Here is a 17158-nt window from a genome sequence, read left to right as displayed (position 1 = left end):
GATGTTCATCCCGCATGCTGTGGGTGCTACTGCGCTGTGTTTGTCCTCCAGAGAGAAAAGCATGCAAGGAAAATAACGTGGGTGTAGCCCGCACCAACTCGAGGTACAACGGGCTTAAACCGATTAAAATAATTTAATGAATAGGGGAAGTTTTCCAAAGTACATTTTACAAAAAGAAAATTAAAAAAAAAAGATGTGTCGGGGTTAAGCCAACAGAGCGCGGTCGAAAGGACGTACATGCTAAACTTTAGGGTTATTAAATGTAAGAAAGTAAGTCACAAATAACAATTATCATTTACGTGTCCCAAATAGTTTTAAGAGTTATATAAGGTAGTTACTAAGGTATAGTGTTAAGTTAAATAAGGTAGTGGTAAGGCAGCAGGTAGTGTTAATGTAGTGTATTAGTGACTTGTGTTGAGGGGGTGCCGGTGGTGCTGAAATTTAATGTGCGAGGCAAACGAGACAAAAGATGAGTCCTTGCAGACGCAGCATGGTGTCCGCGGTTGTTGTAGATGGACATAGGCACCGTAGGTCGACAATTTCAGGATACTGGAACAAGGATGCTTGTTATGGGTTTGCCCAAATTTAAGGCCACACTAAAGAAGGACAGCACGAGAAAAAACAGCCCTTAACTTTCGCAAGCTGACGTGTGCCGCACGATGTGCAAATTGCTGGGAGCTACGGATTAAGATATGCGAGTAGTACATCGTATAATGTTCACGAAGCCGGGACGCGGGCTTGGTTAGTGGGCTTCGGTTTCATAAGCCCTGGCCATGTAGCCACAACTTAGGATCGATAAGGTGTGATGTAAATATAAATCACACTGTGGAGGTGAGAGTGTCGAAAGTTCCGTAAGCGCCATTGACGTTCCGGGTGTGTGACGAGCGGGTCTCGTTGTCGACCGCATTTTACACAGTGCGCCAAAACGGGGAACAAAAGGAGATTTATGAGGTAAATTATTGCCAATTGGAAATAACAGGAAAGTAATCCGCTGTTCTATAACACTCTCCAAGTGATCAGATTTTCATACTCACGCACGGTAAGCCTTTCTTAACGTTCACTTTTGCTTTTATTTCAGTACAACCCCGAGCGGGACTCAGCACTTCCAGGTACGTTGATGCATTGCCTGTTGTTGATGCGTGATACAGGCGCTGCATTACCTGAAGTTGATGCAGCGCCTGTATATTCTCGCTTAATCGGCGTTTACTGCACGGTGTTACCCCCTCTGTCTCTATACGACGTGGTGGCTGCGTAAGCAAAGTAAAGTTTTGTTATCCTTTACCGTTTTATGAATTGGACAATCACCTTTTTTTCTTCAGCCACACAAAACACCGCCTGATGTCTCATCCTTTCGTATTATTTCTTTACGTCTAGCTAGACAAGCCGATTAGTCAAGCGGCAAGTGCCTAACGTAATCGGCTTGCTTATACTGAAGCGAAATGTCTACGTGCGGCAGGTTGATTTCGCATATGGATCACACAACTTTAACACTACCTTGTGGATCGGTACGTTCGGTCGTTCAGATCGGCTACAAGAGAATGAGAATTGGGATATCGTCGCACAGGCGTATACGTCAGATGCCGCACATAAGTGAACTATTACGACAATCGAGCTCCGCGCACGTTGCCAAATTTTGCCTCCATTCAATGACCCCGTAGACTTCTGAAAAGAAGCAGACATCTCATTCGGAACTTATTAAAATAAGCATAGCGTTTTCATCAAGCTACTGCTACACTAAAGTTTCTACCTGTCACGTCAAGATGATATTCAATGACGTCTTCCTTGACAGATGACATCGGCTTTCGCCATCTCCCAGATGTTAAAAAAAAAAGTTCACACGGTGTGTTATGCATTCGCTCAAGACGACTCGAAGGCGAAAGCCGTTTTCTTCTTTTTCTTCTCAGACAATACCCCCTTCCCCCACCCCCCACCCGCCCCCCACCCCCTCAGAAAGCTTTCTGCACTTAACGTGGTTTTGCAGTGCCTCCAGGATCGGCCCACCTTTGACCAAGCGACGATGTCATGTAATGGCTTCATCACGTGACGTCACTTTATGTGAAGTTATAGTAACGTCTTGATGACATCATACGGTGACGTCAGCGCGGGATGATTATTTTTTGTAACACTCGTATTCACGCCGGTGGTCAATTTTCGCGTCTGATGAGGCATGTAAGGATTTCGCCTCAAAAGCACCTGTTGAATATTATACTGTCCATTCACGTCATTGTTGACATGTAAAACTACTTTATGTAATGCCTTCAGGTCTGCCTGTGAAGTATATACTTAAGCAAGCAAGTAGACAAATAAATAAATGCATAAATAGGAAATTGTCGAAGTCCTTGCCATCGAACTTATCTACTCAAGTGACTGTCGCAGGGCCCGTGCCCCCTCCCGAGAAAGTGGGAAAAGGCCTGCACGTGAGCATGGACCCGCAGCTGGAAGGTTCAGGGCCGGGTCGTAATGTGCCACCCACCGAACAGCGGGCGGTGTCGCAGCAGCAGCAGCAACAGCAACAGTCGGCGCCCCGGCCCACCGCAACCAAGGCTCCCAAGAACTCGTACCTCGCACTCGAGAACAGGCTTGTGGCTGGAGCGCGCAAGTACGTACACAGCGACCGCTGGCCCACGCTACACCATACCGCTTGTGGGGGACACTGACCCGGTAATACGGTGGCGGTAAAACGCTGCCAGCAGTAGTCACTAAATGTTGCTAAATATATTATACGCTGCCTTGCGGAAGCCATGAGCCGGTCAGCGTACTAGTTGAAAGGATATTTATAGAGCTCGTCACGCGCAGGCACTAAGAAATTCCACTGCATAGTACGTTCACTGCTTTGCGTAAATGTTTTCTACTTTACGTTCCGACACAAGCTGCGGGGAGCTTACCCTAACGGCTACCCCCGCACCAAGAAGCCTTCTTCTTTACGTTATTTGATGTGTGTTGAAGGATTCCCTGAAATTAAGGCGCCTGCTGTCATTTTAATAATTGAGTATGGTTGCTTAGTATTTGCTAATGTAACAGTTGTCTGTCACTCAGAAATACACATGAGCCCTCTTAACACATGAGGCTGTTCTTACGCGAGCGCTGTTCGCGCTCGCCGTAGCAGCGGTGATTTAGTTATTTCAAGTTATTTGCCGCGATATGAGGAGCGATCTTATGTAACAGAAGTACTTCATAATTTGTTCGGGATTTCCAGCCGTCACGTGGCGAGGCACGTGGCCGCGAGTTGAGTGAAATAACTTTATTTAAGATCCGGCGAATGGAAGGCCCGGGCCTGGGACCACCTAGATGGCCGCTTGGAGCTGTTGCTCCCGCGCTGCCTCCACGGCTCGCTGGATGGCCCAAAGTTGTTCCGTCAGTTCTGAACTGAGCAGCGCGGTCGACCACCGCGCCCGTAGATGCCGCGAGTTGTTTACAATATTTTCCTGTGTACGATGCGTTTTCTGATGACTTGGAATTTACTGCGTGCCCTCGTGTCCTTAAAGAATCAAGAGAGCACTTTTCACTTATGTCTTGTACACTGCGTCATGCTGTTCAGAATACTTAGAGCCCCAGTAAGACCGACCCATTAAAGCTGATTCGAACAGGATTACAGAGCTTTACACGATTGTGCAGAACGCTCAAGCGGCGCGTTCCGTACTGCACTGGCGACTTCTAGCGACTATGCCTGGTTTGAGATAGCCCACGGCGCACATCTAATCACGCATCATTGGGGTTACCTAAAACCACGCGTTCTCAGTATACGCCGTTTATGCTGTCCGGAATGCGCCGCTCCAGCGTTCTAGACAAGCGTGTTGAGCTCCGTACGTGAATAATAACACGTGCGTCGCGTGAAAGAAATTGATGTGGCAAAGGTTACGTAGATTAAGGAGGGCACCTATTTAGGGCGGAGGAAGAAATGCTTTTTTCTCACTGATTTATACGAACAAACATTTATTCTCTCTATCTCTATTGTTTTTGTTCTCTTCCGTCATCCGTACGCCTGTCGCTTTAGAGTGGAAAGCGAAGAAGACGGCAAAGAGTTGGTCTTGGGTCGGATGTCACTGAGGGACCGTCAAGAAGCTGCTCTTCCTATTGAAGTCTTTGGACTACGGCTGGTAAGCTAAGCTCTGCAGCGCCATATAGTTGAGCCCAGAGAGAAGCAGTGCTTATAGAACGATGTGATGAACTATCATTCGCGTGTAGGGATGCAGACTCATTCCTGTCCCGTTTCGCATTCGGGATTGACTAAGATTTTTCGTCATGCTGATACCTGCAGAGCATTTTGAACACATTCGTATTCAAAAGCTCTCGTCTAAGTGGCAAGGAATCGGACTTTTTAGATGCGAAGCATGTTATGGCGGAGCTCAAACCGGTGGTGTGTGGCGTGACCACCCTTACAGCACATGCGCAAACGCTCTCCACACACTTCCTCTCCACTCCCCCTCTCCCCTCTCCACTCCCTCTACACTTCCCGATCCCAGTCTCCCCCTCTCAGCTCCCCCTCCCCCTTCTCCATTTCACTTTCCTCTGCCCCTTTCCCCCTCTCCCCTCCCCCTCTCCCTCTGAAACGCGGGCTCGACATGCCAAAACGCTGCTGCGCATCGCCTCATGGTTCCCTTTAGCGGGAGATGGTGTGATTTTTTTTTCTGGTAGATACTAGTTCGAAATCCACTAGCGGTCACATTTTCTATTTATTGACTGCCAGGCCGTGCTTATTCATCGGGACGAAAAGCCGATCCAGCCATCCAGCGTGAAATGCACAATGTTAAAATGCTAAGCCAGGTGCTCTGTTACAAGGAAAGGCATAACTTTAGGTGGTATGACGACATGAAGGAATTCTGAGGCACGCCGTCACGTTATGCGAGTCAGGGTTGTGTATTAAAGGGCAACGGAGAAAAGTATTCATTTGCTACTGAACAAAAACTGACTGGATATTGCGTTGGAAATTCAGTCAACTTGATGGCCTGCAGACACAGGCGGTAAAATACCTACGCTATCAAAAAATGTCTTCGCGTGCCGATACGTCTACGCTTCCTTTCCCCTCGTGCGCAGGTGCAGAAGCTGTACTCCAAGAACTTCATTCAGCGAGAAGAGGCCTTCAAGGAGATGCAGCGGTTCCTGGAGCGCTACAACTCGCGCCGCAGTCGCCACTCGGCCGAGGACGTGCTCAAGGCCGTGACTTTTCTGCTTCAGAGAGGGGCCCGGGACAAGGTGCTCTCGGTGAGAGGTTATCTCCTCGTGAAGGTGCCCGAAGAACACAGAACTAAAATCTCACAGGGTCCCCTATGCATTCGCCTAAGACAACTAGAAGGCGAAAGCCGCCTTCTTTTTCTTCTCGATCAATATATTGATCCTCCCCCGCCCCCTCCCTTTCTACACCTATGGTGGTTTTGCACTGCCTCTAGGATCGGAGGCGTTGCAAGCTTTCTGCACCTCATCTAGTTTTGACCTGCCTCCGTGATCGGCCCACCTTTGACCAAGCGACAATGTCACGGGATCACGTCACCATGTGACGTCACGTTATGCAACGTCATGATGACGTCATATGGTCATGTCATCGCACGATGCTGCTTTTTTTCTATCACTCGTGTTGAAGCCGCCGACGCCGACGGTCAATCTTCGCGTTTGACGAGGCATCTAAGGCTTTCGCCTTAATATAGCCTCGGAGTTGTACATACGCCTCTGTATGAGTTCAAAGCAAAAGCATTCGATCACAGGTGCACAGGTGCATTCGTGTCAGATGCATAAGTGGAGAAGAGCAGCCCCACTGTATCGAATTTGATGAATTGCTTTTAGACCTTTTCAACATTAACTGGGAAGCAAGAATATAACATAATCGTATTGTATGTAAGTTTGTATGCCATGCGAAGTTGAATGGGAGCTGTTTTAACTCATTATTTCATTATTGGTGTCAGGTTTTGTAAGAAAACTTACAAGGATTTGGTCAATGTTAACGTGTCGTCATAGCTGACGAATAGCGCCCGTAAAGTGCCTTTGGAATGCCACGAGTTGAAACGTAAAAAATTCAATATGTGCCTTGAACACGCCAGCCTCTCGCTTCGCGTTGAACCTTCATCGCTGTGTCTGGAGGTCAGTAAAAGCGGTTTTTAGGACAAGCATCACGACAAGACGGTTGCTTTTTTCCCTATGGAGATGTTGCCTTCGGCGTCTAAGTGCAATGTTTAAACAAATGTGTATTTCTCACTTTCGCAGCGCTTGTTTAGGTAATGATAACCGAACTGAGAAAGGATTTATGTCCTTTGGTGGCCTCTGGGTCTGAGGTGCATACTGCAGTCCAAACAACGCTTTCCTGTTGAAATCGAAGCGATCTTCTTTTGATGAGCTTAGCGCGGCTCGTAGGAACGTATTGGTAACAAAATGTGCCTGGCTTGCTAACCGGCCGCTTTGCTCTGATCTTCGGTTCACTTGCTTTCGCATACATAGCAAACAGTGTGTTTCTGTCGTTTATCTATTAGCTAGCGTTTAGGCCCAATTATACCTGCCGCTGGACGGACACGGCAGTAAACAATGAGCATTGAGACAGCATTAAACAGCTGGCGGTATCCAACCGTTTAATGAGAGTGGAAGTTTGACTTTAAGGGCGCGGACACTTGAAAGCGAAATCAATATTTAACGTCGGACACCGCTGCAGCGTATACTATTAGTGCTGCTAATTTAATTTTGCATTGTCTTTTTTTTGCAGGTGTTTATACAGGCCTTGAATTTGATGCAGACATTGTTCACGCGGTTCACAATTGTCCAGCGGTGAGTATCTTCCGTTGGTTTTATGAAAAATAAAAGTAAAAAAAGGTCATAAATATGTTGCATGCGAGTTAATTACGTTTCTATTTTGTGCGCTGTTCATCCCATGCCCCGCTACATGCGCTAATCTTTTGACCCAACAATTGTGAACGACTCAGCTACTGGCTCGTTTGAAATATTTCGCGCGCAGAAAAAAAATTTAACTGTAAACTCCTTTTTCTTTTTTTCCTATTCTTTTTACTGACAGACATAACGCAAAACATGCTTATTGTAGTCGAGCACGTACACATCGCGTGAAGAAACAAGCACATATAGAGCGCGTTGGTTACATAAGCTGCACTAGCGCAACTTATCACGTCCAACAAACAACAAAGGCGAGTGTACTCTAGTGGGAATTTCTCGTCTTTATTTGAAATGCAGAAATCATAGAGTAAAGAAGAATGGAAGTGAACCCATTTGGAAACCGCCTACACATATTTGCATTGTGCGTTCGATGCTCTTACCATTTGACCTACTGAAAAACAGTGTCTCAATCCCCTTTATATCGTGTTTATGCATGTACATACACTAAATATATTTCTGTAACTGTTAGCCAGCGCTACCAGTCTGCAAACTAGTGTTAAAATACGTCCTAGCAATCGGCACTTGCCCAAGCCTACTGGCGGTTTAAGATTTTCTGTGGAACTTTACCTTTCTTACAGAATATCGAAAGGAGACGTGACCGTTGCTATAAACAAGACTGTTCCGCGGATTCTCTACCGCACAGGCGACACCGTAAGTACATTTTGTCACAACTACATCGTGCTAGTAAAGTATGGCTACAGAAAGGTTTAAACGCGCTACGTGAAAAGGACGGTAATGGGGCAAAACCTGCAACTTCAACTGTTAGGATATTTCTAATAACGGATAGAAAATACATGAAATATAGTGTGCGAGCTTATCTGGGAACCTTGCCGGAGCCTTTAGATTCCTGTACATGCATGCATTCACGAATCCGTCCACACATTTTATCTGATCTTGCCAGATTTTCGCGCAAGCGCACATGCAACTAAAGCGCAGTGGTGAACGAACGCACACACCTCAGCCGACTTTTCAGGCGCGCTAGAACAGTCTACCGAGACCTGTGTTCGCTGCTAGTGAGAGACAACTTGCTTTGGGCCTTTACAGCTACACAAGCCCTCTTAGACAGTTGGCAATCACTGCGTCTCGTACCTCCATCGCCTGAGAAAATTTTTTTCTCTCCCTGTTGCAGGCCCCCAGAGTGAAATCTGTAGCCATCGACTTTCTCCTGGAAATGGGTGACTACGAGGATGTTAAGGTAAAAAAAAAAGAAGGTCGCACTTTCTTTAAGTAAAACCACTTTCGAAAATGGCCCGTAAGATCCAAGCTGCCACGTCTGTCATGGTGACCTTGTAGCTTGGTCATCGTAAATAAAAGTTGAATTCAGTTTTATTGTGTATGTCTGACTCTCTTACTGCCCCTTCCTGCGTGTGAATAAAGTTACCTCTACTCGGTGAAATAGCAAAAGAGGATGAGCGGTTTAACATTTGTTGTGTTTAGCTGATGCCGTTCAGCGCGCAGAATGTTTTCTCTAAGCTTGACGTCGCTTGCGTTGCGCTAAGCTAAATCCTTTTCACGCAGGCTGTTCAAGCGATGCTCCACATCATCCTGCGACCTTTCCCCGAGTCAACAAACCCAAGGCTCGCTCAGGGTCGTTGCGAGCTTGTAGAGCAGCTTGTCGCCAGGTTTCCGCCCTTGAGCCAAAGGTAAACTGAGCCCGATAATTCATTCATAATTTGGGTATAGCGGCGACCTATGCAGTGTCGGTCGTAAAAAAGACCACTGTTTTAAGTTTCGCTTCACTCTAAACTTCGCTAAGTCCTTCCAACCAAATTCTGTATACAGCTGTTGATATATGCGCAAGGCTTGTTAATAGTGCTTGTAACTATACTATCACACGTACATTGTCTTGCTTTCCGACAGTGTCATTTTTCTGCCGAATACTCACTGCTATTGATTTGTCACTACGCACAAGACGCGCCAACTGCTTTAGAAATTTTTCGAATATTGTCACATATTATTTATTGAAACAGTCTTGTTTAATCCGATTGCGCGTACTACGCGAACGCTGTTCTTTAATTACGCGAATACATTCTTTAATTAAAATGGACACGACTGACGATAAACTGGATGTAACGTAATATATGACACATGCATAAATATCTGTTCAACTTGACCTATGTGTGGCATTCAGGTATTTACGACCGACGACTGTGCTCGCCATTATCCTTGTGCTTTTGAGTGTTTCTCGAGGTAGTTTCTACTGGTCCGATGCTGCCACGTTGCTGCAGCGTGACAGTACCAAAGCAACTAAAATCTCTCTGAATATATTCGTCGAAGACGCTAAGTGTTTGCAAATAAAACAATTTGTTAGCATTGACTTATACAAATGGGCTACGGAGGCTAAGGGGCCGTGGCGGTCTTGAAGATAGGGCCCTTACGAAAGGCTCACGCGACCAACTTCTTTTATATCTTCTCAGGAAATAATTAAGCGGTAAGCTGTTCCAACACGTCTGACATTGGGACATCTAGTCGGTTATGTTACCCTTGTCCGGATATGTTTGTATACGAGGGATTTCCTCCGACCCGAAGAGACCTCGCGATTTGTGTGATAACATTCCGCTTCATGCCACATTGTGAAAAGCTGTTCTACACTGTCTCATTATCAAACCACTGCATATTGCGAGGTAATTATACGTCCCTTTGCAGCGACCCATTGTTCGAGCACATGATGGCGTTTGCCATCCGGGCACTATCTCACCCGTCGCTACAAGTGCGCGAGGTGGCCGAACAGATTCTCCTGTCGCTATACCGACTGCTGGGTACGCCCGTGCGCCAGTGCCTCGTTCCAGAGTCCACAAAGACTTCTAGGAACTTCACATACAAGAAGGTCTTTGAAGAGTTCGAGAAGATTGACAAGGAGGTACATGCATCTAGTAACTATGCATCATCGTAAGCTTCGATACAGTAAGACGAAGCCTAGACGCAAGGTCTCTCTAAGGAAAGCCAGGGTGGCAAGGGGAGGGGGGGGCTGGATTTTAAGTACATTCGATTGCGGGAGTCTATCATATGAATATTTTGTCTATATCTTCAAACTTTATTGTTACGAACAGCACGCATGATGAGCGGATAACAGACGAAGAGCTTTCAGAGGTATGGGCAGAAATTTCAGCAGCACAATTATCCTCTGCTATCTTCTTAAAGCTAACACACCAATGATGACAACACTGCTTTTGACAGAAACAGGTTTAATTATTGAAACTTCGGCTAGACCGTATGAGGCACTCACCATACATGCACAACTTTATTCCATAATGTGTTTTCGTCTACTGACTCCCAGTGAAAGTCCGGCACCGCTTCCTTGAAGATGTTTTCATTTGCGATGATCACTGATTGGACTACATCATGCCTGTGCATCGTACTTGTGTGCCTCATACGTTCGAGGGCTTTGTTAGGACGAGACCTCTTGAACTTGAGTTAATGGAAAGCGATAAAGACTCCCTTAACTCATTTTAATTTCATACTACTAACCAACCGAAAAGGGGTAGCCGTCGCCAGAAAATGGCAACTTCGTTTATTTTTATTTCCGTAAAGAAGTAACTTCCAGTTCACTTAGTATTTTCGTATTGGAATGAAGTACGACTCAACACCCTCGCATCGTACTCAGCCCGGTAGCGCCCAGCGACCTCCACGGCGGCAGCGGTCAGCGTCGGCCGACAGCCCCAGTTCGGGATCCGGCCGCCGGGACTTTGTGAAGGAAGTTGCCGCGCCGTCCAGCCGGTCCCTCCAGGAGTTGCCCAAGGCGTCGCAGCAGGATCAATCCACACTCAACTTGGACAAGTGAGCTACCCATGTCAACGTTTCCTTCCACGCACAAACTTACTTATAATCGTCAGCAGCAGCAGTCTGAATACGCCCACAGCAGGGCAGAGGCCTCTCCCAATATTTCTCCTGCGCTGGCTGCGTACGATTTCGATTCTAAATATTTTTGAGCCACTACTCACAAAAATCTCTTGCGCTGGGACTGTTCGTATACTATAGGGGAAAATTCTAGCCAATCCTGGAGTTGGGCACGTTAGCCAAGGCGACAGGTTAGTATAGTTAAGAAGGCATATATGAGTGAATTTGAGCCGTGATCAGCGCGTCCATCGTAATCGTTCATATGCTGCATTCCCTTAGCTCACCGCGTTGTTTAAGGGTTGTGATATAGTGCGTGTTCGTATACTATATTTGGATACGTGCCTAACACGCACAAAGCAAGAACACAGCCAATAGAATGACACTAGGATAACAATAGGATAACAACACCCACTGTTGTTATCCACCCTGCTAGCGTTTTCAGATAACCAAAGAAATGAAATACTAGTTGGTTCGCCAATAGACGGCTTGTCCAATAACGCTTTTTCTTAACGCTAACAGCACGGCCATGAAGCACCACATAGTATGACACGCAATGTACAAAATGACCCACAGAAAGCTGAGCATGCCCATTGCATGTTCGAATTACCCTTCTTTCTGCTTCTTGGTCAAACTTGCTAGTCAAGGTCTCTCTAGCGCGCTCGCGATGCGCCAGGCACGCTTTGTCCTGATCGTTTAATTTGCCAAGTTCTGCATTACAGGCAGTCATCTGAAATTTTACAAAGCACACACTCACAGTATTTGCAAGAGTACGATGCGCGCACACTGCGAGATATGAAAGTTTCGCATTGCCCGGTCCTGGTAACGAGTTCTAAGTGGTAGACGCGCAGCAAGTACGCTGCGTTTTACAAAGTTCTGTACTTCTATAGACTTATTTCCCATTTCGCAGGATGTGCATGTTCTGTGAAGAAACCAACGAGAAGTTCAACGCGGAGACTCTCAACTACCACTACTGGACGGAGTGTCCCATGCTTATGCTGTGCTACAATTGCAAGCAGGCAAGTTGATCGGCGTGTTCGATGTACACTGTTTCATGTCGGCAGTGAGCGTGTGAGTGAAAGAGCTGGATTCAACAATCGTGTATGCCTCGCAGTGCAAGCCAGTGAACGCGTGATGTTTCAGCAACCATGAGACGTGCCCATTCATCTTTTTTCTTATGAAGAGGGATTAGTATTGAGACAGAGCGTACACTTGTGCAGCTAATAATCAGGGGCACTATCAGCGATATACAAGTTTCTAGAAGCAAGCGGTATATTGGAAATTATTGAGACAACCTCTTAGGCCGATTTTTTTAATACACTTTGACCTGACCGTGTAGCTTCATGTGTAAACTTACTATGTGCCCCTGTGAGTGGACTTAGCTAATTTCAGTGCTGTTACGTAACTGGATGTTGAGTAGTGTTACTTTCAGCATATACGGTGTTCGTGTGACTGCATTTTATGTGAACTATAGCGTTATGTGACTGGATTGTATTTCGTGTTGTTTTTCGTGTCGTTAGATGAATGGATTTCGTGAATACGCGATCATTTTTATGGCTTGACTGAAGTCTCCCTAGGTGCTCTTTAGTGTAATTTTTTTCATGGCTGTGATTTTCACGAATTCTTTTATCTGTGAAAATAAGTAGCCGGAGCTATATAAGAGCGCTAACATCTCCTAAACAAGACATATAGTTAAACAATCACGAAGATTACGAGTGTTATTCGACTCGGATATCTGGAGAGAAAAAAAATAAACTCGGCGATGTGAAGTAATCTTCAGAATCACCAGTTCGAATCAAATGACGGAGGACAGTCAAGAATGCAGGAGTTAAATACCACATGGGCACTGTCGATTACCGAATCCCGATGTATACACACTCAGCCTCTGCTCTGAAAGCAGCGTGGAAAATTTGCAGACAGACATTCGCAGAATTTTCCAAAGTCATCCCGCGCTGCATCGTGTGCATGAGCTTTCTTAACTCAACACGCCGGGAGCCACTCCTCTCCTATCACGACATTTGTTCGCACTATAAGTTATCTAGAAAGGACTTCCCCTCAACTCACTCAACACTAAATAAAGCACAACAATTAACGCTTAGACTGCTGCAAACGCACAGTTACCCCAGCCCCTATGTCTGCAGCAAATACCTCCCAGATATAAGGCCAGAATGCCCTAAATGCCAAAATCCACGGTGCGACTTAAATCACATGCTGTGGCAGTGCACCGCGCTAAACGCTAGCTTCAGGTCTCCTGCCGCCGAGGACGACTAGATCGACCACCTCAGGAACCCCGACAGGGCCTTCCAACATCAGGCCGTCCAGAAGGCCCAAAAGGTGGCTGGCGAGCTCCGACTCCCAGTCCCCACATGGGCGGAGCAATCGGGCCGGCCCCCGTAAGGGGTGCCCAGGCCCCTTCAGGACCTTTAATAAAGGTAATTTTCTCTCTCTTCCCGACAGGTCGTGGAAATCTCTGGACTCACGAGGCACCTCCTTGAAGAGTGCGTCTCTCGCAGCCAGTACAGGCTGTGCATTCGGTGCAAAGAAGCGATCGCAAAGACCCGATTCGACGGCCACGTCAAGCTGAAAACATGCGTCCGTAAGTTGTGCACCATTAGATATGGGTTTGCAAGCATGTCATTGAAACAATGCCATGTTTTTTTTACGTATTTGTCGGTGGATCTTGATATGCTGCTCCAAACATTTGCCGTATCACTTGCGCTACTTGCCCTAGCCACATCGCCCGCTGTAATAAGTTATGTACGAGGGCAACATCTCTTGTTTTTTTTATCTCTATTAACGCTCCTGAAACAGAATTTCAACATAAACAGGCAAAAAGAGCAAGTAGGTCAACACGCAAGATGCCGGCGTCTACCATGTCAACCTAAGGCCAAAGTAACATGAACAAGTAGCGCAGCTTACTGTACATATATCTAAGTACTCTCGATGAAGCAATAGGGTATCCGTGTACAAGGAAATATTTGTACGCATTCAATGTAGATGTTGGAATCTGTGAAGAAAAATTATGAACAGATCTTACTCGATGGTTGTGAGCATCCACTGTTGCACCGCTGGTCTGATGAACAGGGCAGACAAAAGTGAGCAAATGCGTCTCTGAAGCTTGACATATAACCTCGTAGACTAGGCGCGCACGCGCCCAGCACGGACGGTCCTTTGAGGAGTCTGCTAGGTTCTCATTGGAATTGCACGAGCCACCGCTGAAGACGCTATCGGAGTCTCAGATTAAGGGACAATTGCCCCTGTCCCCTTCTATTACAATAAAAATGTTCCCGTCATCGCCATGATCACCATCATCCGTGTTGGCTCGGCTTGAGCCTTTGCCCTACTGCAGACCTCCAAGCACAGTGCCTCCAAGATAAGGCGCGCGGGCCGCGTGTGCACCCAGCCATGCAGCTAGATGCCGGGCTAGATGCTAGACCTAAGAAGGATTGCTTGTATGGCTAGTTGGTCTGACATTCTTAGTTCAAGAAACTAGCGCAAAAATTTACGCATACGCAACAAAGAAACACAACAGGCGAGGACAAGCGCTCGTCTTTGTCTGCTGTGTTTCATTATCGTGTATTCCAGCGCTACTTTTTACGAGCACATCGTGTATGTGCAATTTTCGCGCTAGTTCCTCGTAGTAAGAGAAGCTAGAGCTCCAGCATAGGGAGCGTGAAAAGACGATGAACAGCTAAGATACTCATCGGCTCTCCTCCACGTATTCTAACGCACCAACAACGGGCGGTGTTAGGAAAAGGATGGGCCGTCATACGGTCACCGTCGTCCATTGGCGTTGGGGGAGATTCAACACAGTACCACTCCCCACCACCACCCCAAAATCTGTCACTTTTATATGTGTACGCATACATGCACACAGACAAACACATGCACGAACGTATATAAAGGTTGGTTGAACTTTCCCTCGCAAAAGAATCCTGGCTATACCTCTGCCGTCACTTTCAAGCATTCTCTCTTGACATTTCCTCACCTTACACAAACACAGTTGTTCATCTGAAGGCGCTTTCCACAGTCGTAAACGGTACCGAACCACTTTATAGCCTTCCGCGAAGTGCTGTGCCTGACTTTAATAGCGCGTTCGACTGCATAACGTCTATGTGCTCACCGATTTACCGGGCAGAAGGAAGTCAACTTCCTTGAACTCAGCAGCAGCGGCACTACGCTGTAGCCGCTAAGCTAACACGTACACGATGAAGCTTGTTGATGTTGTTTGTGAGATTGAAGTCTCAAACGAACGCGATTTGCGCCTTCTGAACCTGCATGCAGCGGCCAAGCCTCCCCACCAGGCCAATCACTGTCCACTCTGCCACCAGAACTTCGCACCGGGCGACGACGCCTGGAAAGTGCACCTCATGAGCGAAGTGGGCTGTGCGTTCAATCCGAGGCGGAGGAACAAGTTTTTCCGGTGGCGCTCAGGTGAGGGGCGGGACTTCACATTCTAGATATTGTTTTCGAAACAACAGGGTTCTAATCGCACCTTCTACATACCAAGTATCTTTCCGGTGTGCTTACAAATGCTCGGCAGGCGTTTTTGACAGCGATCTTTCGAGACGCTACTGTTATAGCGTGCGTTCATTTACCAGTTTTCTCTGAGACACTGTTTAACTGTGTCCTGCATGAAGGCAGCAGGTGTTCTTGGAAAATCAGTTCTGTAGAAGCCTGCAAAGTGGAAGGAGTTTGAGGGAATGGAAAAAGAAAATGTCTATTCCTTACAAGGAAAACTAACAATAATTGTTGGGACCTTATGTCTCAAAACCCGATAGGATTATGAGGGACGCCGTAGTGGAGGGTTCCGGAAAGCTTGACTATCTGGTTCTCTTTAAAGTGCACCTATGTCTAAGTACACGGGCCTTTAGCATTTGGCCTCCATCGAAGTGCTACCGCCACGGCCGAGATTCGATGCAGCGACCTTCGGGCCAGCACTCGGGCACCATAAACACTAGACCACGGTGGCGGGTCTCTGACAAGGAAAACATTTTCGACTAGGAAGCTTCCTTTTTGAGAAATCCGCATGGATGTCTTCTCTATATTTAGTGGTACAAGGGTGTGACTAACCGTTTTTTTTTTCTATTCCATAATGTCTTCGTAAGCGTCACGCGACTGACTCCCATGGACACTGCCTATCACAGGTTCGGTTTGGGAGCCCGAGTACAGCGTGACGGTGCCGGACAGCATGGCGGGAAAGCTGAAGATCCTGGGTGCGCTGCCGCCCGAGTACCGCCAGTACACGCTGCACCACTCGCGCAGCAAGTCGGAGCCGGCGCCGGCCAAGCGCAGCTCTGGCACCCAGACGAACGACGAGGACGACGAGCCCAAGGCCCAGTGACGCAAGCCGTGGCGCTGATTGTGCAGGACAGCTGGAGAGTTCTTCAATCATACCAGTTACGAAACTCCATCCCTAAAGCTATACACGGTTTTGGACAAACCTGCGGAAGTTAGCAAGCCCATAGGCGTGAGCACGGGAGAGGCAGGGGGGAATGCCCCCCTCCCCCCACCGCTCCGAATCACATAGAGAGTAGGTCGAAAAATCTGCCTTATACCTTTTATAACCCTATAACAAGTTTAAAGAACAGGGTCACGCAGGTTTTTGGCGATAATGGTGGCCGAAAGCCCCTGATGTTGCATTCCAAGAACTGTTTACTTCTCATCTTGACACCCGGAAAGCCAGGGACCAAAGGCAGGCCATTGTGAGAAGAACGTCATCACTTCGTTTTAATTTTTTTTTCTCATTCATTAAGAAGCATGCTGTCATTTGGACTCGACCACCGAGGGGGGCGGGGGCGCTATGATGAAGCTTTGCCTCCTCTAATCGGGAACCCCGTGCATAGCTATAAGCATATCAACTGCCACCTAAGGACAACGACATTAAATACTTGTCTTCGTAGTCAATACACGAGAATGCTGCGGCGAGAATTAGCCCTTAGCGACAAGGCGTCCTGATTCGGAGACGCGACTTGCTTTTGCCAATTCTGTGCACTACTGCAAGGAAGCGATCCCAAACACTTAACTAATGGTAAATTAAACATTCATCATTGCCTAAACTTCCTTCATATCTGGTTGAAATAGTTTGCTACAACGCTCGCTTTGGTGAAGACAATGCCGTGTTTAGAGAGACGTTGGACGTGGGGAGTTTTGGCAGGATTTTCAAAAATATCTCTTTTGCCTTTTTAGGAATTCTCGCTGCCCGCAGATAACTATCGCATGTCATCTGAGTGGGCCGTCGAATTCGGTTTGTGAAGAAATATAGCATGGCTGACTGGACAATAGCTGAATAATTATTTACGTTGTGATTGCGATCAATTGCTGTAACGTACGCTATAATTTAGTCGAACGCCTCCACTTGCTTTAAACTTCGTCTCCAGATAATTCACATCAAATGTAAATTTCATGCACTTATAGACAGTCGATCATAATGCGTATCGCAAAGGGTTAGGAGAAC

The 17158-nt window shown here is 46.9% G+C and overlaps 2 protein-coding genes across 2 annotated transcripts in view; both read left to right on the top strand.

The window, feature by feature from the left end:
* The window catches only part of LOC119389732 (centrosomal protein of 104 kDa), a 43693-nt gene extending 27539 nt beyond the window's left edge, over window positions 1-16154 (top strand). The window contains exons 10-23 of the mRNA XM_037657104.2: window positions 1079-1109; window positions 2377-2599; window positions 3995-4097; window positions 5035-5202; window positions 6686-6747; window positions 7446-7518; window positions 7997-8062; window positions 8386-8510; window positions 9514-9727; window positions 10472-10644; window positions 11612-11720; window positions 13159-13297; window positions 14986-15135; window positions 15849-16154. Of these exons, the coding sequence (XP_037513032.1) occupies window positions 1079-1109; window positions 2377-2599; window positions 3995-4097; window positions 5035-5202; window positions 6686-6747; window positions 7446-7518; window positions 7997-8062; window positions 8386-8510; window positions 9514-9727; window positions 10472-10644; window positions 11612-11720; window positions 13159-13297; window positions 14986-15135; window positions 15849-16045 (1833 nt within the window). The 3' untranslated portion in view covers window positions 16046-16154. The remainder of the gene's footprint in view (window positions 1-1078; window positions 1110-2376; window positions 2600-3994; window positions 4098-5034; window positions 5203-6685; window positions 6748-7445; window positions 7519-7996; window positions 8063-8385; window positions 8511-9513; window positions 9728-10471; window positions 10645-11611; window positions 11721-13158; window positions 13298-14985; window positions 15136-15848) is intronic.
* Window positions 1-17158, top strand: part of LOC119389741 (alpha-amylase 4N-like) — a 294142-nt gene that overhangs the window by 267091 nt on the left and 9893 nt on the right. The gene's annotated exons all lie outside the window — the stretch shown is intronic.

Source organism: Rhipicephalus sanguineus, chromosome 4 (assembly GCF_013339695.2).
Source record: "Rhipicephalus sanguineus isolate Rsan-2018 chromosome 4, BIME_Rsan_1.4, whole genome shotgun sequence".
NCBI classification, from domain to species: domain Eukaryota; kingdom Metazoa; phylum Arthropoda; class Arachnida; order Ixodida; family Ixodidae; genus Rhipicephalus; species Rhipicephalus sanguineus.
This window is presented reverse-complemented; position numbering and strand designations above follow the sequence as displayed.